A 15,128-nucleotide genomic window follows, 5' to 3' on the forward strand; every position below is an offset into this window, starting at 1 on the left:
ACGTCAAGAATACATATTCACCGGGAATACGCAGAGGTGAAATCGAGGCATCAGCGAAAGCCCACAAACCTCCCAACGATTGATATACCTGACCCTCCAAGCACCACCTGCCCGCATTTGGCAGAGTCTCCAGGTTGCACATTGGACTTATCAGTCATCTCAGAACACATCAAACCAGAGTGGAAGAAAGTCATCCTCGATCCTGAGGAACTGCATAAGGAGAAGACTACATTTTTTTTTTTAAACAAAGTATTTACAGCACAGGAACAGGCCATTCTGCCCAGCTGGTATATGCAGTGTCTATGCTCCACACCTCATCTAACCCCATCAATATATCCTCCTATTCCTTTCTCCCTCATGGGTTTGTCTAGCTTTCCCTTGAACGCATCTATGCCTTCAACTACTCCCCATGGGTAGTGAATTTCACACTGCAATCGCTCTCTGGGGCAAGAAATTTCACCTGCATTCTATATTGGATTTATTAATGACTATCATATGTAGTTTAGGTCTCCCCTGCAAGTGAAAACATCAACTCCACATCTACCCTATCCAACCATTAAAACCTTTACCAGAACACCCTGTAGTCTTTTTCTAGAGAAAAGAGTCCAGTCTATTAAATCTTTCCTGATAAGTATAACCTCTTAGTTCTGATACTTTTCTCGCAAATCTTTTTTGCATCTTGTCCAGTGCCTCTATATCCTTCTTATAATATAAAGGCTAGAACTGTTCATAGCACAGCAAGTGTAGCCAAACCAAGAATTGACACAAGTTGAACATAACTAGGCTTGCTAATTCTATCCTTCCATCGTTTTTTTAACAAAGCAAACAAATTGAGTTGCTACTTTTAGTGATCTCTACTCTCTCTGATTCTCTACCCCATTTTTTCAAGGAGTAAATGTCCTCCTTATTCTTCCTACCAAGTAGTACCACCTCATACAGATCTATATGGAAGCTCATTTGCTAATTCCCATTTTTAAAAAAAATTGCAATGAGTAAAGGATAAGCTAACATGTATTCAATATAATCTTCCAATATCCTGTTCTAAGCTATCCATTTAGATAATGTAACTTCACTCTTACATCAGACTATATCGACTAAACTTGGTTAATTTATTTAAATGAACAAGATACTATATTGCACTTATAACAAATTAATGAGGTTTTAAAGATAAGAACTGTATTTTTTTGTTTGTATCAAATAACATAGTGCATACATTTCACCAGATTCAATGGACAGTAATCAGGTATGGGGACAATTTTCTTCCACCCTTAGTTTGAGGACACCAAGGTTCAATTCATTTCACTGTTATCCGAACTGACAGAATTTCGACACAAATTAGGAATCAAACCTGGGATCTTAAGTCTGTATCGTATTCTAGCTGATAGGACATTTCTCCACTGAACCAACAGGGAAAGAAAGGCTTTTAAAAATATTAAGGCACATTATACAACTTGAGCAGGATTTTTAGCTCCCAATGGGGACTTGCACAGAGGCAGGCATGCATAAAAATTCATGTCACTGGTCAGGAAGCCAGTTTGCAGGCCCCATGTTGCCTCCAGACCATTTTCCTGGAGGCAGGATGGAAGCAGTAGCGCCCGCAAGCAGTAAGGTAGCTAACTGAGCTACTTAAAGTGTACTTAAGTGCTATTTAAGGATAATTAGAATGATTATTGTTGATAGTATTTAGATTTATAAACTTAACTTGGTGCATATCCGGATGTGCTGTCTATGAATATGTAGAATGCTTGAGCTACATTATTTTAATTTCCTGATGATGTGCATACCTCATATATTTCTAAAGCAACTGTCTTCACAAACTCTTGATCCACATTTCCTTGCTTTGGTTGGGTCATATGTGCAAATGTTGTGAGAAGGCATATTCCTTCTGAATTCGTAATGTTGGACAGACATTGTTCAAACATATGTTTATGTTCAGGATCTGCATTAAAATAGAGACAAAGTAATTCAATGTGTTTCAAAGTTTTGCACAAAGTAGAAACTTTAAACACAAGTACTGTCATATACTTTGGAAGCAGCACACTTTAAAAAGAATTGAAAGCAGTAAAGTGCCTGAATTTGTGAAAACTTAATGCTTGGACCAGATACCAGATCTTTAAATTGCATTTCTCTTGCGACCAAATTACTTAGAACTTTTAATAAAAATCATAACCACTCTACTTCAAAGAGTTCCAGTCTCTCTTGAAGGGTTGGAATACTTCGTGTTGTCTTTGTTTCTCAAATGAGTACGACAGGAAAGGCTCACAATTTATTTATGAGCTTTATCTTCTACATAATTTTTGATTTCGGTGATTCTGCCAATTAACATGACCTGAGGGTACTAAATCTGGGAATCAAGTCACATGCAGGCCAGACCAAGTAGGGGTTACAGTATTCCTTCCGTGAAGGATATTAGTTTTTACAAAAATCAGCAATTTTTATGTTCATTTATTCTGGCGCTAGACCACAAATGACAAGGTTTCCTGCAGAGGACAAAAATCCTGCAAACCCACACTTGGGGTTATATTTAGAAAGCTCTGATGAAAGGCTAGATCTATATTATCAATATTTCTTCTTAGAGGTTGTCTCTTATCTCCTATCTATCCAAGTTAATATTAATCCTGTAAGAAATAACATATACTTTTCATAAATCAACATTGCTACTTATAATTATGTGCAGAACTATGGGTGAAAAATGTCTTTTCAGTACCTTTAAGTTTGTCCTTGCACTCATTAGAATGTAGACTAGCACACAACCCCTCAATATTTTCACTTTCTGCACAATGCAGAATATAGAAGAGTTTCCATATCATATGGGTTGATAAGGTTTCAAATGGCATTTCAGACATGAAAAGCCAAATGCCCAACCTGTTACAACAAAGGAGAATTAGTTTTTTTTCTTAGAAGAATGAATATATTACATACATCCTGATTCTTTTTTTAGATCAGCTAAATGCCTGACATGTACAGCAATAAATCATGTTTAAGATTCTCTAAACCTAGCTACTTGGAGAAACCCACACAGATAAAGGCTTAATTTGCCTAATACAAAGTGCACAATTTTCACATGTAGAACTGCCATTATCCCATATACACCCCATTAACCACTCTAGAGAGATTGGGTATGGAATGACTGAGTCCAGGCATAGAGATCACAGGTATGTGGAGGGGTTTCAGCTACCAGTAGAGCATGCTGATAAGTTCACTGCTGCATGTCCAGCTAGGCTTACCCTACCCATTAGGACATGGCTTACAAGGCTGTCTCAAGAAAAGTGGGAAGATTTCCACCCTCAGCAGCAGGTATTCCCCTCCAAGTTTCAATGTGGCAGGTTTCTTCATCAATCAATAAAAGCATCCTGGCATATAATGCACTTAAGAACAGATTACTGAGTCTGTCACAGAAGGTTGTCTTGATTCTGAAATGCAAGGCTCAGTATCTTGTAGTCCACTTTGCCTACAAAGAGACTGTACTTAGCTTCCTCCTCCCTCGCCAATTGGCTAATAGGCAACAGGGATGATAAGCTTGTCATGGCTGGTATGGAGAACACAACTGAGGTGTGAGTGATTGCTTGACATGAAGGCAGTATTTGACTGAATGTGGCACCAAGGAGTCCTAGCAAAATTTACTGATAGCAATTGAGGGGAAAACTCTCCACTGGTTGGAGTCATAGAGCACAGTACAGTGGTTGTTGAAAGCTAAGCATCTCAGTCATAGAACATCGCTACAGAAGGTCCTCAGGGTAGTTTTCTCGGCCCAACCACCTTCAACTGCATCATCAATGGCCTTCTCTCTTTCATAAGGTCAGATGCGGGGATGTTCACTAATGATTTCACAATGTTCAGAACCACTTACAGTTACTCAAATACTGAAGTAGTGCATGCCCCTATGCAGCAGCAACTGGACAACATTCAGGTGCGCTGATAACTGGCAAGTAAGAGTCACGTACGAATTAGGAGGAATAGGTCACTTGGCCCTACAAGCCTGCTCCACAATTCAACATGATCATGGCTGATCTGATTGTAACGTCAACTTCACATTCCCGCCTACCCCCAATAACCTTTCATCCCCATGTTTATCCAGAATCTACCTAGCCCTGCCTTAAAAATATTCAAAGATTCTGTTTCCACCACCTTTTGAGGAAGTGTTTCAAATACACTGAACCCTCAGAAAAAATTTCTCATCTCTGTCCTAAATGGGCGACTCCTTGTTTTTAAACAGTGGTCCCCTAGTACTAGATTCTCCCACAAGGGAAAACATGCTCTCCACATCTACCCTGTCAAGACCCCTCAGGATCTTATATGTTTCAATCAATTGCCTCTTACTCTTCTAAACTCCAGCAGATACAAGCCTAGCCTGTCCAACCTTTCCTCATAAGACAATCCAACCAATCCAGGTATAAGCTTAGTAAACCTTCTCTGAACTGCTTCCAAATCATTTACATCCTTCCTTAAATAAGGAGACCAATAATGTACACAGTATTCCAGGTGTGGTCTCACCAATGCCTTGTATAACTGAAGCATAACCTCCCTTGCAGTAAATTATTCCTAATTACTTGTTGATACTGCATACTAGCCTCTTGCAATTTATGCATTAGGACCCTTGGATCCCTCTGCACCTCAGCGCTCTGCAATCTCTCACCATTTAGATAATAAGCTTTTTTATTTTTCCTGCCAAATTGGGCAATCTCACACTTTCCCACATTATACTCCATTTGCCAGGTCATTGTCCACTCACTTAGCCTATATCCCCTTGTAGCCTCTTCACATCTTACTATCCTAGCTTTCTTTGTGTCGTTAGCAAATTTAGCAACCATATCTTCGGTCCCTTCATCCAAGTCATTTATATAAATTGTAAAAGGTTGAGGCCCCATCACTGATCCTTGAGGCACACTGCTTATTACATCTTGCCAACCAGAAAAGGACTCATTTATACCTACCCTCTGTTTCCTGTTAACTAGTCAATCTTCTATCCAAGCCAATATGTTACCCCCTACATAATGAGCTTTCATTTTTCGCAATAATCTTTGATGTGGTGCCTTATCAAATGCCTTGTGGAAATCTAAATACTGTACATCCACCAGTTCCCCTTTATCCACAGCATATGATACTACTTCAAAGAATGCCAATAAATTAGTCATTGGTCATGCCACACAAATGCCAATCATAAATCTCCAACGTGAGAATCTAACCGCCCCCCCCCACCCCGGACATTCAAAGGCATTAAAATCACTGAATTTCCCACTACCAACATCCTGGAGGCTCCATTGACCAGAAACTGAATTGGACCTGCCATATACTGTGCTACAAAAGCAAGTCAGAGCCTGGGAAGTCTGCGTGTATCTCACCTCCCATACTCTAAAGCTTGTCCATCATCTACAAAACGCAAGTCAGGAGTGTGATGGAGTGCTCCCCACTTGCCTGGACGACTGCAACTCCAACAACACTCAAGAAGCTAGACACCATCCAGGACAAAGTAGCCTGCTCGATTGGCATCCCATTGTCATGAAGAGATATTAACGTATAGAACGTTATTGGAAATTTTTTTTAAAATCGAGATTTAGCGCGTGTCTGCGTGTGTTAATTGGATTAAAGCCAGCTAATCTGGGTGCTGTGAAGTACAGTGGTTTTGAGATGTTAAACAGTAAGGAAGTTAAGGTAAAAAGTACATTTGCATTTTGTTGAATAAACCTTTCAAAGGATGGGGGTGAAATCTTACACCTAGCTAGCAGACACCAAACAATGTGTTTATATTACTAATAAATTTGGTAATATGAAAGGGGTTTTATTGTTAGAAGAGGTGGAGTTCAAAGGGCCTAGTGATACAATGAGAATTTGCACTCAAAGGGAAAGGTTGGGTATAACTGAAAGGAGTTCGTGTGTGCAGGGCAGAGGCATGGAAGATCTAAGCAGCTGTAAGCCTAAAACTGTCTGCAAAGGAACCAAATTGAAAGGAACCTCATTTTGAATTCATACTTTGCCTGGTGTCTGTTCAAGCCTACTGGTTATTGTTGCCTTAGTGGAGATTAATTTGGGAAATTGTTAAAAAGTTATGATAGTAGTAATTTGTAGACACATGTGTGAGTTTAAGACTGTGTTGTAAATTAATAAATGTTTCATTTAGTTTGATATAAAAACCTCTGGAGGCTTGGTGGGTTCATTTCTGAATTCAGAGTTGCATCGCAAGCATACATACCAATTGAAAATATAGGCTATGACAGTTGTTTAAAGTTTCCCTCTGGGATTTTAAATAATAGCCTTTACCAACTGCTGTCAAAATATCCATCCACCACATTAAACATTAATTCCCTCTATAACCGATGCACAGTGGCAGCATTACGTACCATATACAAGATGCACTGCAGCAACTTGGCAAGCCTCCTTCGACAGCACTGTTCAAACTGGTGAGCTCTATCACCTTGAGGGATAAGACAGGCAAATACATGGGAACACTACCAACTGCAAGTTCCCCTCCAAACCACACATCATCCTGACTTGGGACTACATCATTGTTTCTTCACTGTCACCGAATCAAAATCCTGGAACTTCCTTCCTAACAGCACTCTTGGTGCACCCGCACCAGGTGGACTGTAGTGGTTCAAAGCGACAACTCATTAGCACCTTCTCAAGGGCAATGAGGGATGGGCAACTAATGGTGCTAGTGACCTCACATCCCATGAAGGAATAAAAAAAAAATCGCCATAATATGTATATATATCTCCATTGGTACCATAGTCCTGACTACAAGCATGAATAAATATGACTATTGCATGGAAAAATATTATACCTCATCAACTGACAGTTCCATCATTTGGAGTTATATAACTTCGTCTGCACACCTAAAATCTGTCACATTTCCAACTTCTTCCAGTTCTGACAAAGGTCACAGACCTGAAACATTAACTTGGTTTCTCTCCCCACAGATAGCACCTGACCTGATGAACATTTCCAGCATATTCCGTTATTATATTAGTTGTTGTACACCTTAAGTCAATGTTGTTAATCCTTTTGTCACTCTACAGTCCAATTACAGCAGGCACCAAAGTCTGGATATATGACAACACATTTATGTATGTGTCATCTTATTAAAACCTTTCAGCAGCTGCTGTCGGTAATTTGATTAAAGTTCCTCAACAGCTATACAACAAGCATCTGCTTTCAGCATGATGAAGGACCTAATAAGTCAACCAACTGGCTTTTCCAAATATCAAAATCCAGAACAAAACAGAATTACCTGGAAAAACTCAGCAAGTCTGGCAGCATCGGTGGAGAAGAAAAGAGTTGATGTTTCGAGTCCTCATGACCCTTCAACAGACTCGAAACGTCAACTCTTTTCTTCACCACCGATGCTGCCAGACCTGCTGAGTTTTTCCAGGTAATTCTGTTTTGTTTTGGATTTCCAGCATCTGCAGTTTTTTTGTTTTTATATCAAAATCCAGTGTTCACTATTCAGGGCTTAACCAAGGATCTCTTCTGAGCATATCTGGCAAAGTAATGTCCCAGCTCAAAGAAAACGGGAGCACATCCTGCTCATCGACTCCAAGCATATAAGACTAACTAACCCCTCTCAGCTCAGTTGTAAAGTGAAGGATATGGTTGCCAACCAAGCTACTTTTTGAATTCAGGATACGGAAGTCACTGTTGAGCCACAGAATGTGAAGCTCGGTCAGATAGGACATACAGCAAACTTAACAAATAATGAAAAACATAATCTCAATTTTGAAGATTTATCCCTTTTGCATAGGACACAACCAGTAAAGAATTTTCTGTTTACTCCACAAACTGATAAATTAACTGCAGGTGAAAGATTTGCCAAGTTATTTTTTACCTTTAATTTATAGAAATTCTGAAGGTGTATTTCTTGATATACTTCTTTAAGCATTTCCCTTCTTATAACAAACACACAAAACGTGATTTAGTCCAAAAGGCAAAGTTATAAATGGGTGTGCACACCACAAATGTATAATCTGTCATTGCCTCCCCTTCAAGTTTAATAAGGCATTTGGATGATAGTAAATGAAATTTTTAGTCTCCAGTTGCAGATTAGAATATAAAAAGATGTTTTTTTCTGAATGGATAATGCTAAATCCCCCAATTCAATCTAATCTACAACTTAATTTAAAAGAACTTCTGCCCATGCACAATATAGGAAGTGTGAGAAACAGCAAGTTAATACTAGAAATATGCAGCCACATTTTTTCAAATTGTAAATCTTATTTCAGTAGAGGTACCCTCTAAGATCCAACTGGACCTCAGTCACTTTAAAGACTGTTTTGCTTGTTGTTGTTTCAGTCCATTGGCTTGTTGAACTTGCAGGTGAGTTTAGCAGAAAAGCATAGAGGATTATGCATTTGACAGTCAGTTATTTGCCTTAATTTGCATCTGATTTAGTCTAGGGATATTCTTGGTATCTTTTACCTGCTTCCATAAAAAATAAATGTTTTACTTAATTGCAGAGTTTTCACTTCTGCAAATTAAATGGTGGTTGTTTTCTCCAAATACAATTTTAATTAATATGAAATCTGGGAGTTTTGGAGGAGGGAGGGTGGTGACTCTCTGGAATTGGAATAAGAAGCCCATGCACAACATAGGAAGTGAGAGAAACAGGAAATTAATATTAGATGTGGGATTTTATTATAATGTTACGAGATCTGACTTATCTTAATTGTCGAGAGAGGACCAGAGGCTGGGAAAGGGTGGTGCATGTGCAATCTGGTGGTTTATAGTTCTTCGGGCTGAGGACAGGCCCAGTGCACCTGCGTGAAAAGAAAAAGGCGCGAAAACTCCAATCAGGTGACACAGGAGCAGGCCACCATAATTGGAGAAGAGTCCCAGGCTGGGGGCAGGGAGAGGTCCCAAAGGGTGTCCCAGATAGGCGACAGGGAGAGGTCCCAGTTGAAGAGGAAGAGAGAGAGAAGCAGAGAAAGAGGCTCCAAGTAGAAAAACGGATGCAGTTGGCAGACTAAGTAGCGAGGGCTTGGAAGAAATCCTGAAGATCTGAAAAGGCAGAAGGTTGGTGACTCTAATGCAGGCCATTGGGGCAGGGTAAGCTTTTGGAGTAGTAGAGGTCTGTTTGGTGCAGCCAAGAGCTGAAGCTGCGCCTGTGAGTTGGTGCCGTACTGCAGGCTCGGGAATCCAGGGGAACAGTGTCTTCGCAGATGAGATTGAAATTCTGTGAGGTGTATAGTCATTACGGCAGTCTGAGTCAGAGTGACTTTTGGAGAGAATTCCAAGGCTAGATCTTTGAAGGTGAAGACTGGAACTCCTTGTGAGAGAGACAGAGTTTCAACAAGATTGGCTGACTCTCATGTATATTGATGTCCAGATGGATTACTGGGAAATCCACGAGATCTGTCTTGGTTGCATTGGCCATTTATTGTCAGTGTGGTGTGTTTGACCAGTTTGCCTGTTAATTCATGTTTGCCTCATATTAATCTAGAATGTTAGAGTATAAAGTTAGAGATTGTAAATCTGTTTTTTTTTAATCCTTGTAAAACTTATTTTGTTTGTTCAAACACCGTGGAATCTTGTGGCTTTATTCTCTTTGCAAGTGTCTTGAACCTCAAACTTTGTCCACTTTAAACAGAAGGTTACTGGTCCCTAACTGAATCGTACCAAAAACTTGGGGGTCTGGTCTAGGATCATAGCAGTAGAGATCTATAGCGACTTTTTCAGGTTGTAAATCTGTTTTTACCTCAATAGAGGTACTCACCAGGATCTAATTGGACCTTCGTTTGAGTCCCATTTCAGAGACTTAAGCACAGAAATCTAGGCTGACACTCCACTGCATTGGAGGGAGTGCTGCACTGTAGGAGTTGTCGTCTTTCAGATGAGACATTAAACTGAAATCTTGTCTGTCCTCTGAGGTGGATGTAAAAAATTCCATGGCATTATTTTGAACAGCAGGTGATTTATCCCTGGTGTCCTGGCTCATATTCATTCCCTAATCAACATCACAAAAATAGATTATCCGGTCATTATTACATCACTGTTTGTGGGAGCTTGTTGTTTGCAAATTGACTGTTGTGTTTCCTACATTACAAAAGTAACTACACCTCCAAAGTACTTAATTGGCTGTCAAGCACATTGGGACTTTCCCAAGGTCAGAAAAGACACTGTAATAACACAAATCTTAAGTTATGTTTGTATTTGTGGGTGTTAGGAATGAGTTTTAGCTTTAAGTTTAATGTATATTTTTCCATTTGTGAGTTAAAAAGGTGAAACCTGGGATCTAGTTTCATTTAGAGTGGAGGCAGCAGGTCTTCGTCTCATCCGACGCCTCAACAAGAAACTTTTTCTCTTTCTCTCAAGTGCTAAGGAACGCAAGCTCCAACAACTCATCGACATCAACACCCATCTAGGACCCGCCACCCCTGCCTGTCCCTCCGTCCCCACCCCATCTTCCAATCCCAGCCCCAGCCGTGTATTCACTAGACCCCCTGACCTTCCCCTCTCCAATGCTGAACGTTCAGTGCTCAGCAAAGGACTTAGTTTCACACCCCTACGCCCTCACCTTAATGTATTTCGGGCTCGGCACGATGCTGCACTCTTTTTCCGCTGTCTTCATCTCCGGGCTCACTTCTTTGGGCAGGAGTCCTCTCCCCGTTCAACGGATCCTTTCACCCACCTCCAATATTCTCCCTCCACCTAGACCCCTCCCTCTGGATTCTTACCTTCTCTTGACCTTTTCATTGAGAACTGTCGGCGCGACATTAGTCGTTTCAATTTCTCTGCTCCTCTCACCCATTCTAATCTCTCTCTCGCTGAACTTACTGCACTCCATTCTCTCAGGTCCAACCCTGACATTGTCATCAAACCCGCTGACAAGGGTGGTGCTGTTGTTGTCTGGCGCACTGACCTCTACCTCACGGAGGCTGAGCGTCAACTCACAGACACTTCCTCCTCCCTCTCCCTGGACCATGACCCCACCACTGAACATCAAGCCAGTGTTGCCAGGACTGTCACTGACCTCATCTCCTCTGGGGATCTTCCTCCCACAGCTTCCAACCTGATAGTCCCCCAACCTCGGACGGCTCGCTTCTACCTCCTACCCAAAATCCACAAACAGAACTGTCCCGGTAGACTGATCGTGTCAGCTTGCTCCTGCCCCACAGAACTCATTTCTCATTATCTTGACTCCCTTCTCTCTCCCCTTGTCCAGTCCCTCCCCACCTACGTCCGTGATTCCTCTGACACCTTACGTCACATCAACAATTTCCAGTTCCCTGGCCCCTACCGCTTCCTCTTCACCATGGACGTCCAATCCCTCTACACCTCCATCCCCCACCAGGATGGTCTGAGGGCCCTTAGCTTCTTCCTCGAACAGAGGCCCGAACAATCCCCATCCACCACTACTCTCCTCCGTCTGGCTGAACTTGTTCTCACGCTGAACAATTTCTCCTTCAACTCCTCTCACTTCCTCCAAATAAAAGGTGTGGCTATGGGTACCCGCATGGGCCCCAGCTATGCCTGTCTCTTTATGGGGCATGTGGAACATTCCTTGTTCCAGTCATACTCCGGCTCCCTTCCACAACTCTTTCTCCGGTACATCGATGATTACTTCGGTGCTGCTTCGTGCTCTCGTCAGGACTTGGAAAAATTTATTAATTTTGCTTCCAATCTCCACCCCTCCATCGTTTTCACGTGGTCCATCTCTGACACTTCCCTTCCCTTCCTTGACCTCGCTGTCTCAATCTCTGGTGATAGACTGTCCACCAATATCCATTACAAGCCTACCGACTCCCACTGCTACCTTGACTACAGCTCATCACACCCCGCTTCCTGTAAGGACTCCATCCCATTCTCTCAGTTCCTTTGCCTCCGTCGCATCTGTTCCGATGATGCTACCTTCAAAAACAGTTCCTCTGACATGTCCTCCTGCTTCCTTAACCGAGGTTTTCCACCCACGGTCGTTGACAGGGCTCTCAACCGTGTCCGGCCCATCTCCCGCGCATCTGCCCTCACGCCTTCACCTCCCTCCCACAAACGTGATAGGGTCCCCCTTGTCCTCACTTATCACCCCACCAGCCTCCACATTCAAAGGATCATCCTCCGCCATTTCCGCCAACTCCAGCATGATGCCACTACCAAACACGTCTTCCCTTCACCCCCACTATCGGCATTCCGTAGGGATCGTTCCCTCCGGGACACCCTGGTCCACTCCTCCATCACCCTCTACTCCCCAACCCCCACCTATGGCACCACCCCATACCCACGGAAAAGATGTAACACCTGCCCCTTCACTTCCACTCTCCTCACCGTCCAAGGGCCCAAACACTCCTTTCAAGTGAAGCAACATTTAACTTGCTTTTCCCCCAACTTAGTCTACTGCATTCGTTGCTCCCAATGCTGTCTCCTCTACATTGGAGGGACCAAACGTAAACTGGGCGACCGCTTTGTAGAACACCTGCGGTCTGTCCGCAAGAATGACCCAAACCTCCCTGTTGCTTGCCATTTCAACACTCCACCCTGCTCTCTTGCCCACATGTCTGACCTTGGCTTGCTGCATTGTTCCAGTGAAGCCCAACGCAAACTGGAGGAACAACACCTCATCTTCCGACTAGGCACTTTACAGCCTTCTGGACTGAATATTGAATTCAACAACTTTAGGTCTTGACCTCCCCCCTCCATCCCCACCCCCTTTCTGTTTCTTCCCCATTCCTTTTGTTTTTTTCCAATAAATTATATAGATTTTTCTTTTCCCACCTATTTCCATTATTTTTAAATATTTTTAAATCTTTTATGCTCCCCCCACCCCCACTAGAGCTATACCTTGAGTGCCCTACCATCCATTCTTAATTAGCACATTCATTTAGATATCACCAACTTCGACACCTATGTGTTCTTTTGTTCTGCTGTCTGTGACATCTTTTGATGATCTGCTTCTATCACTGCTTTTGCCTACAACCACACCACCCCCCTCCACTTTTCTCCCCCCACCACCTTAAACCAGCTTATATTTCACCCCTTCCTGGGATCCGCCTGGTTCTGTCGAAGGGTCATGAGGGCTCGAAACGTCAGCTCTTTCCTTCTCCGCCGATGTTGCCAGACCTGCTGAGTTTTTCCAGGTAATTCTGTTTTTGTTTAGGTCTAAGGCTTTGTTTGTGTGCTTGCATTCTTGAAGGGAAGCTCAAACAAACAGGAGGTAGAGAAAAAAAGTGCTGTTGCCTAGCAACAAGGGTCCAAAGAGAGGGATCCACAGAGACCGGGAAAACCAGAAAAACAATTTTCGTTCAGTTGAAGCCAGGATTCCAGAGAAGCAGGACAGGAGAGGGAATGGCAAGGAGCAGGTTCCAAAACCCAAAGAAGAAAGTCCCCAAAACCAGGAGTGGAGCAGGAAAGGCCCCAAGAGGACAGTTAAGTCAAAGGACAAGGACAGGAAACTGGAAAAGGTCCTGTGGAATGAAGTTAAGAGTGAGAAGCAGAGAAAGGATCCAAGCTTAAAGAAAAGAAAGCTGCAGTAAGCAGACGTAAAGCAATATAGGCCTGCGAGAAACCAGAAGATCCAAAAAGACAGGTGGAGATCTGTAACTCTTTACAATGAGCATGTAAAGCAGTGGTGTTCTGTTGGTACAGCTGAGTCAGTGAGAGAGTGGGCTTAGAAGAAAGCTTGAATGCACGTGGCAGTCCAGGAGAGAGGAACATTGGAAGGAGAGTTCAAAACCCTGAAGGTGGAAGGCATCTGTGAGAAATCATCATTTGGGAGAAGATTCCAAAGTGAGGTCTTCGCAAGTGGCGACTGGAAACCCTGTGTGAAAGGCGGAGGTCAGTGAGACCGGTTGGCTCACGGTGTGACAAGCATCTGGGGGGAGTTGATGAGGGATCCACAGCATCTGTTTGGGGTGGAATCTGTCACTTGGTTTCACCGTGTGGTGTGCCTGACCAAAGGTCGCCCATTGGTCTACATGGACTGTGTGCTTACTGTGAACGTTAGAGTATGAGATAGCTTTTGTAACTTGTGTTATCCTTACAAATCTATACATATCTGTAAAGGTATAGTTGTGGGCGAAGCAGTATTGTAACATAGTTCATTTTTTCATGCTTAATAAACGTTTTATTCTTTTGTTAAAAGATCAGCTGACTCCTGTGACTCTGTTCAGTAGCCACTCTCCATGTGTCTAAACAAAAAATAAAAGTTAGGATCTCTCAAGCCAGGTTCCACCCTGAGATCTGGCTTGTCCAGTAGTAACATCAGCTGGGATCATAACAATGGCACTAATCCTATCCAGTTTTTTTTGAAACTTACAGGGAAACTGATGGTGAGATCCCATTTTACAAGATAAGAGTGGAGTGGTGCAAATGATCCAGCAATTTGTGGCGATTTACAATTCATGTCATATCACTATCTTGCCACCAATAACAGTAAGCGCTTTTAACTTGTTTTCTTTTTCCCAGAAAAATCTGCATAATGCACTGAAATCTAAACCTTGGCTTTTCAGGAAACTGAAGCCTTCCAGTAAAAACTTTAAAGATGGAATTAGAAGACAATTCAAAGTGTAAACCGTGTTATTGCGAAATATGTAATTGCTTTGAATTGTTATTGAAAAACTATTTTGGAAACCAGAAATTTCAGTTACTGAGGGAAAAGTAACTGATGACAGAAATTCAGAAAGAATTTTGAGAAATTCATTGGGAAAAGATGAGTATTACCAAATGGTCAAATTGCATAACTGCAGGGTAACAGAGTTTACAATGGCAATTCTCATTATAAATGTTGACATTAACAAAATCCATAAGAAGTGACAACAGGAAGTCAGCTCACCATCAAAAGAGTCCTTATGGAGTGAAATACCAGCCCTAGCTTTCTGTGGCAAATTTAATTTCTATTTATGGCTCCAATCCAGCACTTTCTTGCAACTCATTGGGGATTTGTAGACAGAAAGTATTTGGAGACCTAAGGTTTATAATGATACAGAGTTGTGTGCGATAGGCTGATTGAACCAGGTGACTGTTTCTTGTCCGACACATACAAGAGTACACATGCGAGCTTAAGTGAGTCGGATGATATATATATGCACACAATTGAACTCATAAGCAAGCTATCTCCCTTATGAAGGGTCATCAAACAATATTTAAAGAAGACATTAAAAATGTATTAGTTCTAAAAGGCAAACAGCTTATACATCTGCATATAC

The 15,128-nt window shown here is 42.0% G+C and overlaps 1 protein-coding gene across 1 annotated transcript in view; it reads right to left on the reverse strand.

Moving 5' to 3' along the window:
* epg5 (ectopic P-granules autophagy protein 5 homolog (C. elegans)) overlaps nucleotides 1-15,128 on the reverse strand; it is a 184,971-nt gene that overhangs the window by 111,240 nt on the left and 58,603 nt on the right. The window contains exons 11-12 of the mRNA XM_041187115.1: nucleotides 2,708-2,865; nucleotides 1,785-1,939 (exon numbers count right to left, since the gene is read on the reverse strand). Coding sequence (XP_041043049.1) covers nucleotides 1,785-1,939; nucleotides 2,708-2,865 — 313 coding nt within the window. The remainder of the gene's footprint in view (nucleotides 1-1,784; nucleotides 1,940-2,707; nucleotides 2,866-15,128) is intronic.

Source organism: Carcharodon carcharias, chromosome 1 (assembly GCF_017639515.1).
Source record: "Carcharodon carcharias isolate sCarCar2 chromosome 1, sCarCar2.pri, whole genome shotgun sequence".
NCBI lineage: Eukaryota > Metazoa > Chordata > Chondrichthyes > Lamniformes > Lamnidae > Carcharodon > Carcharodon carcharias.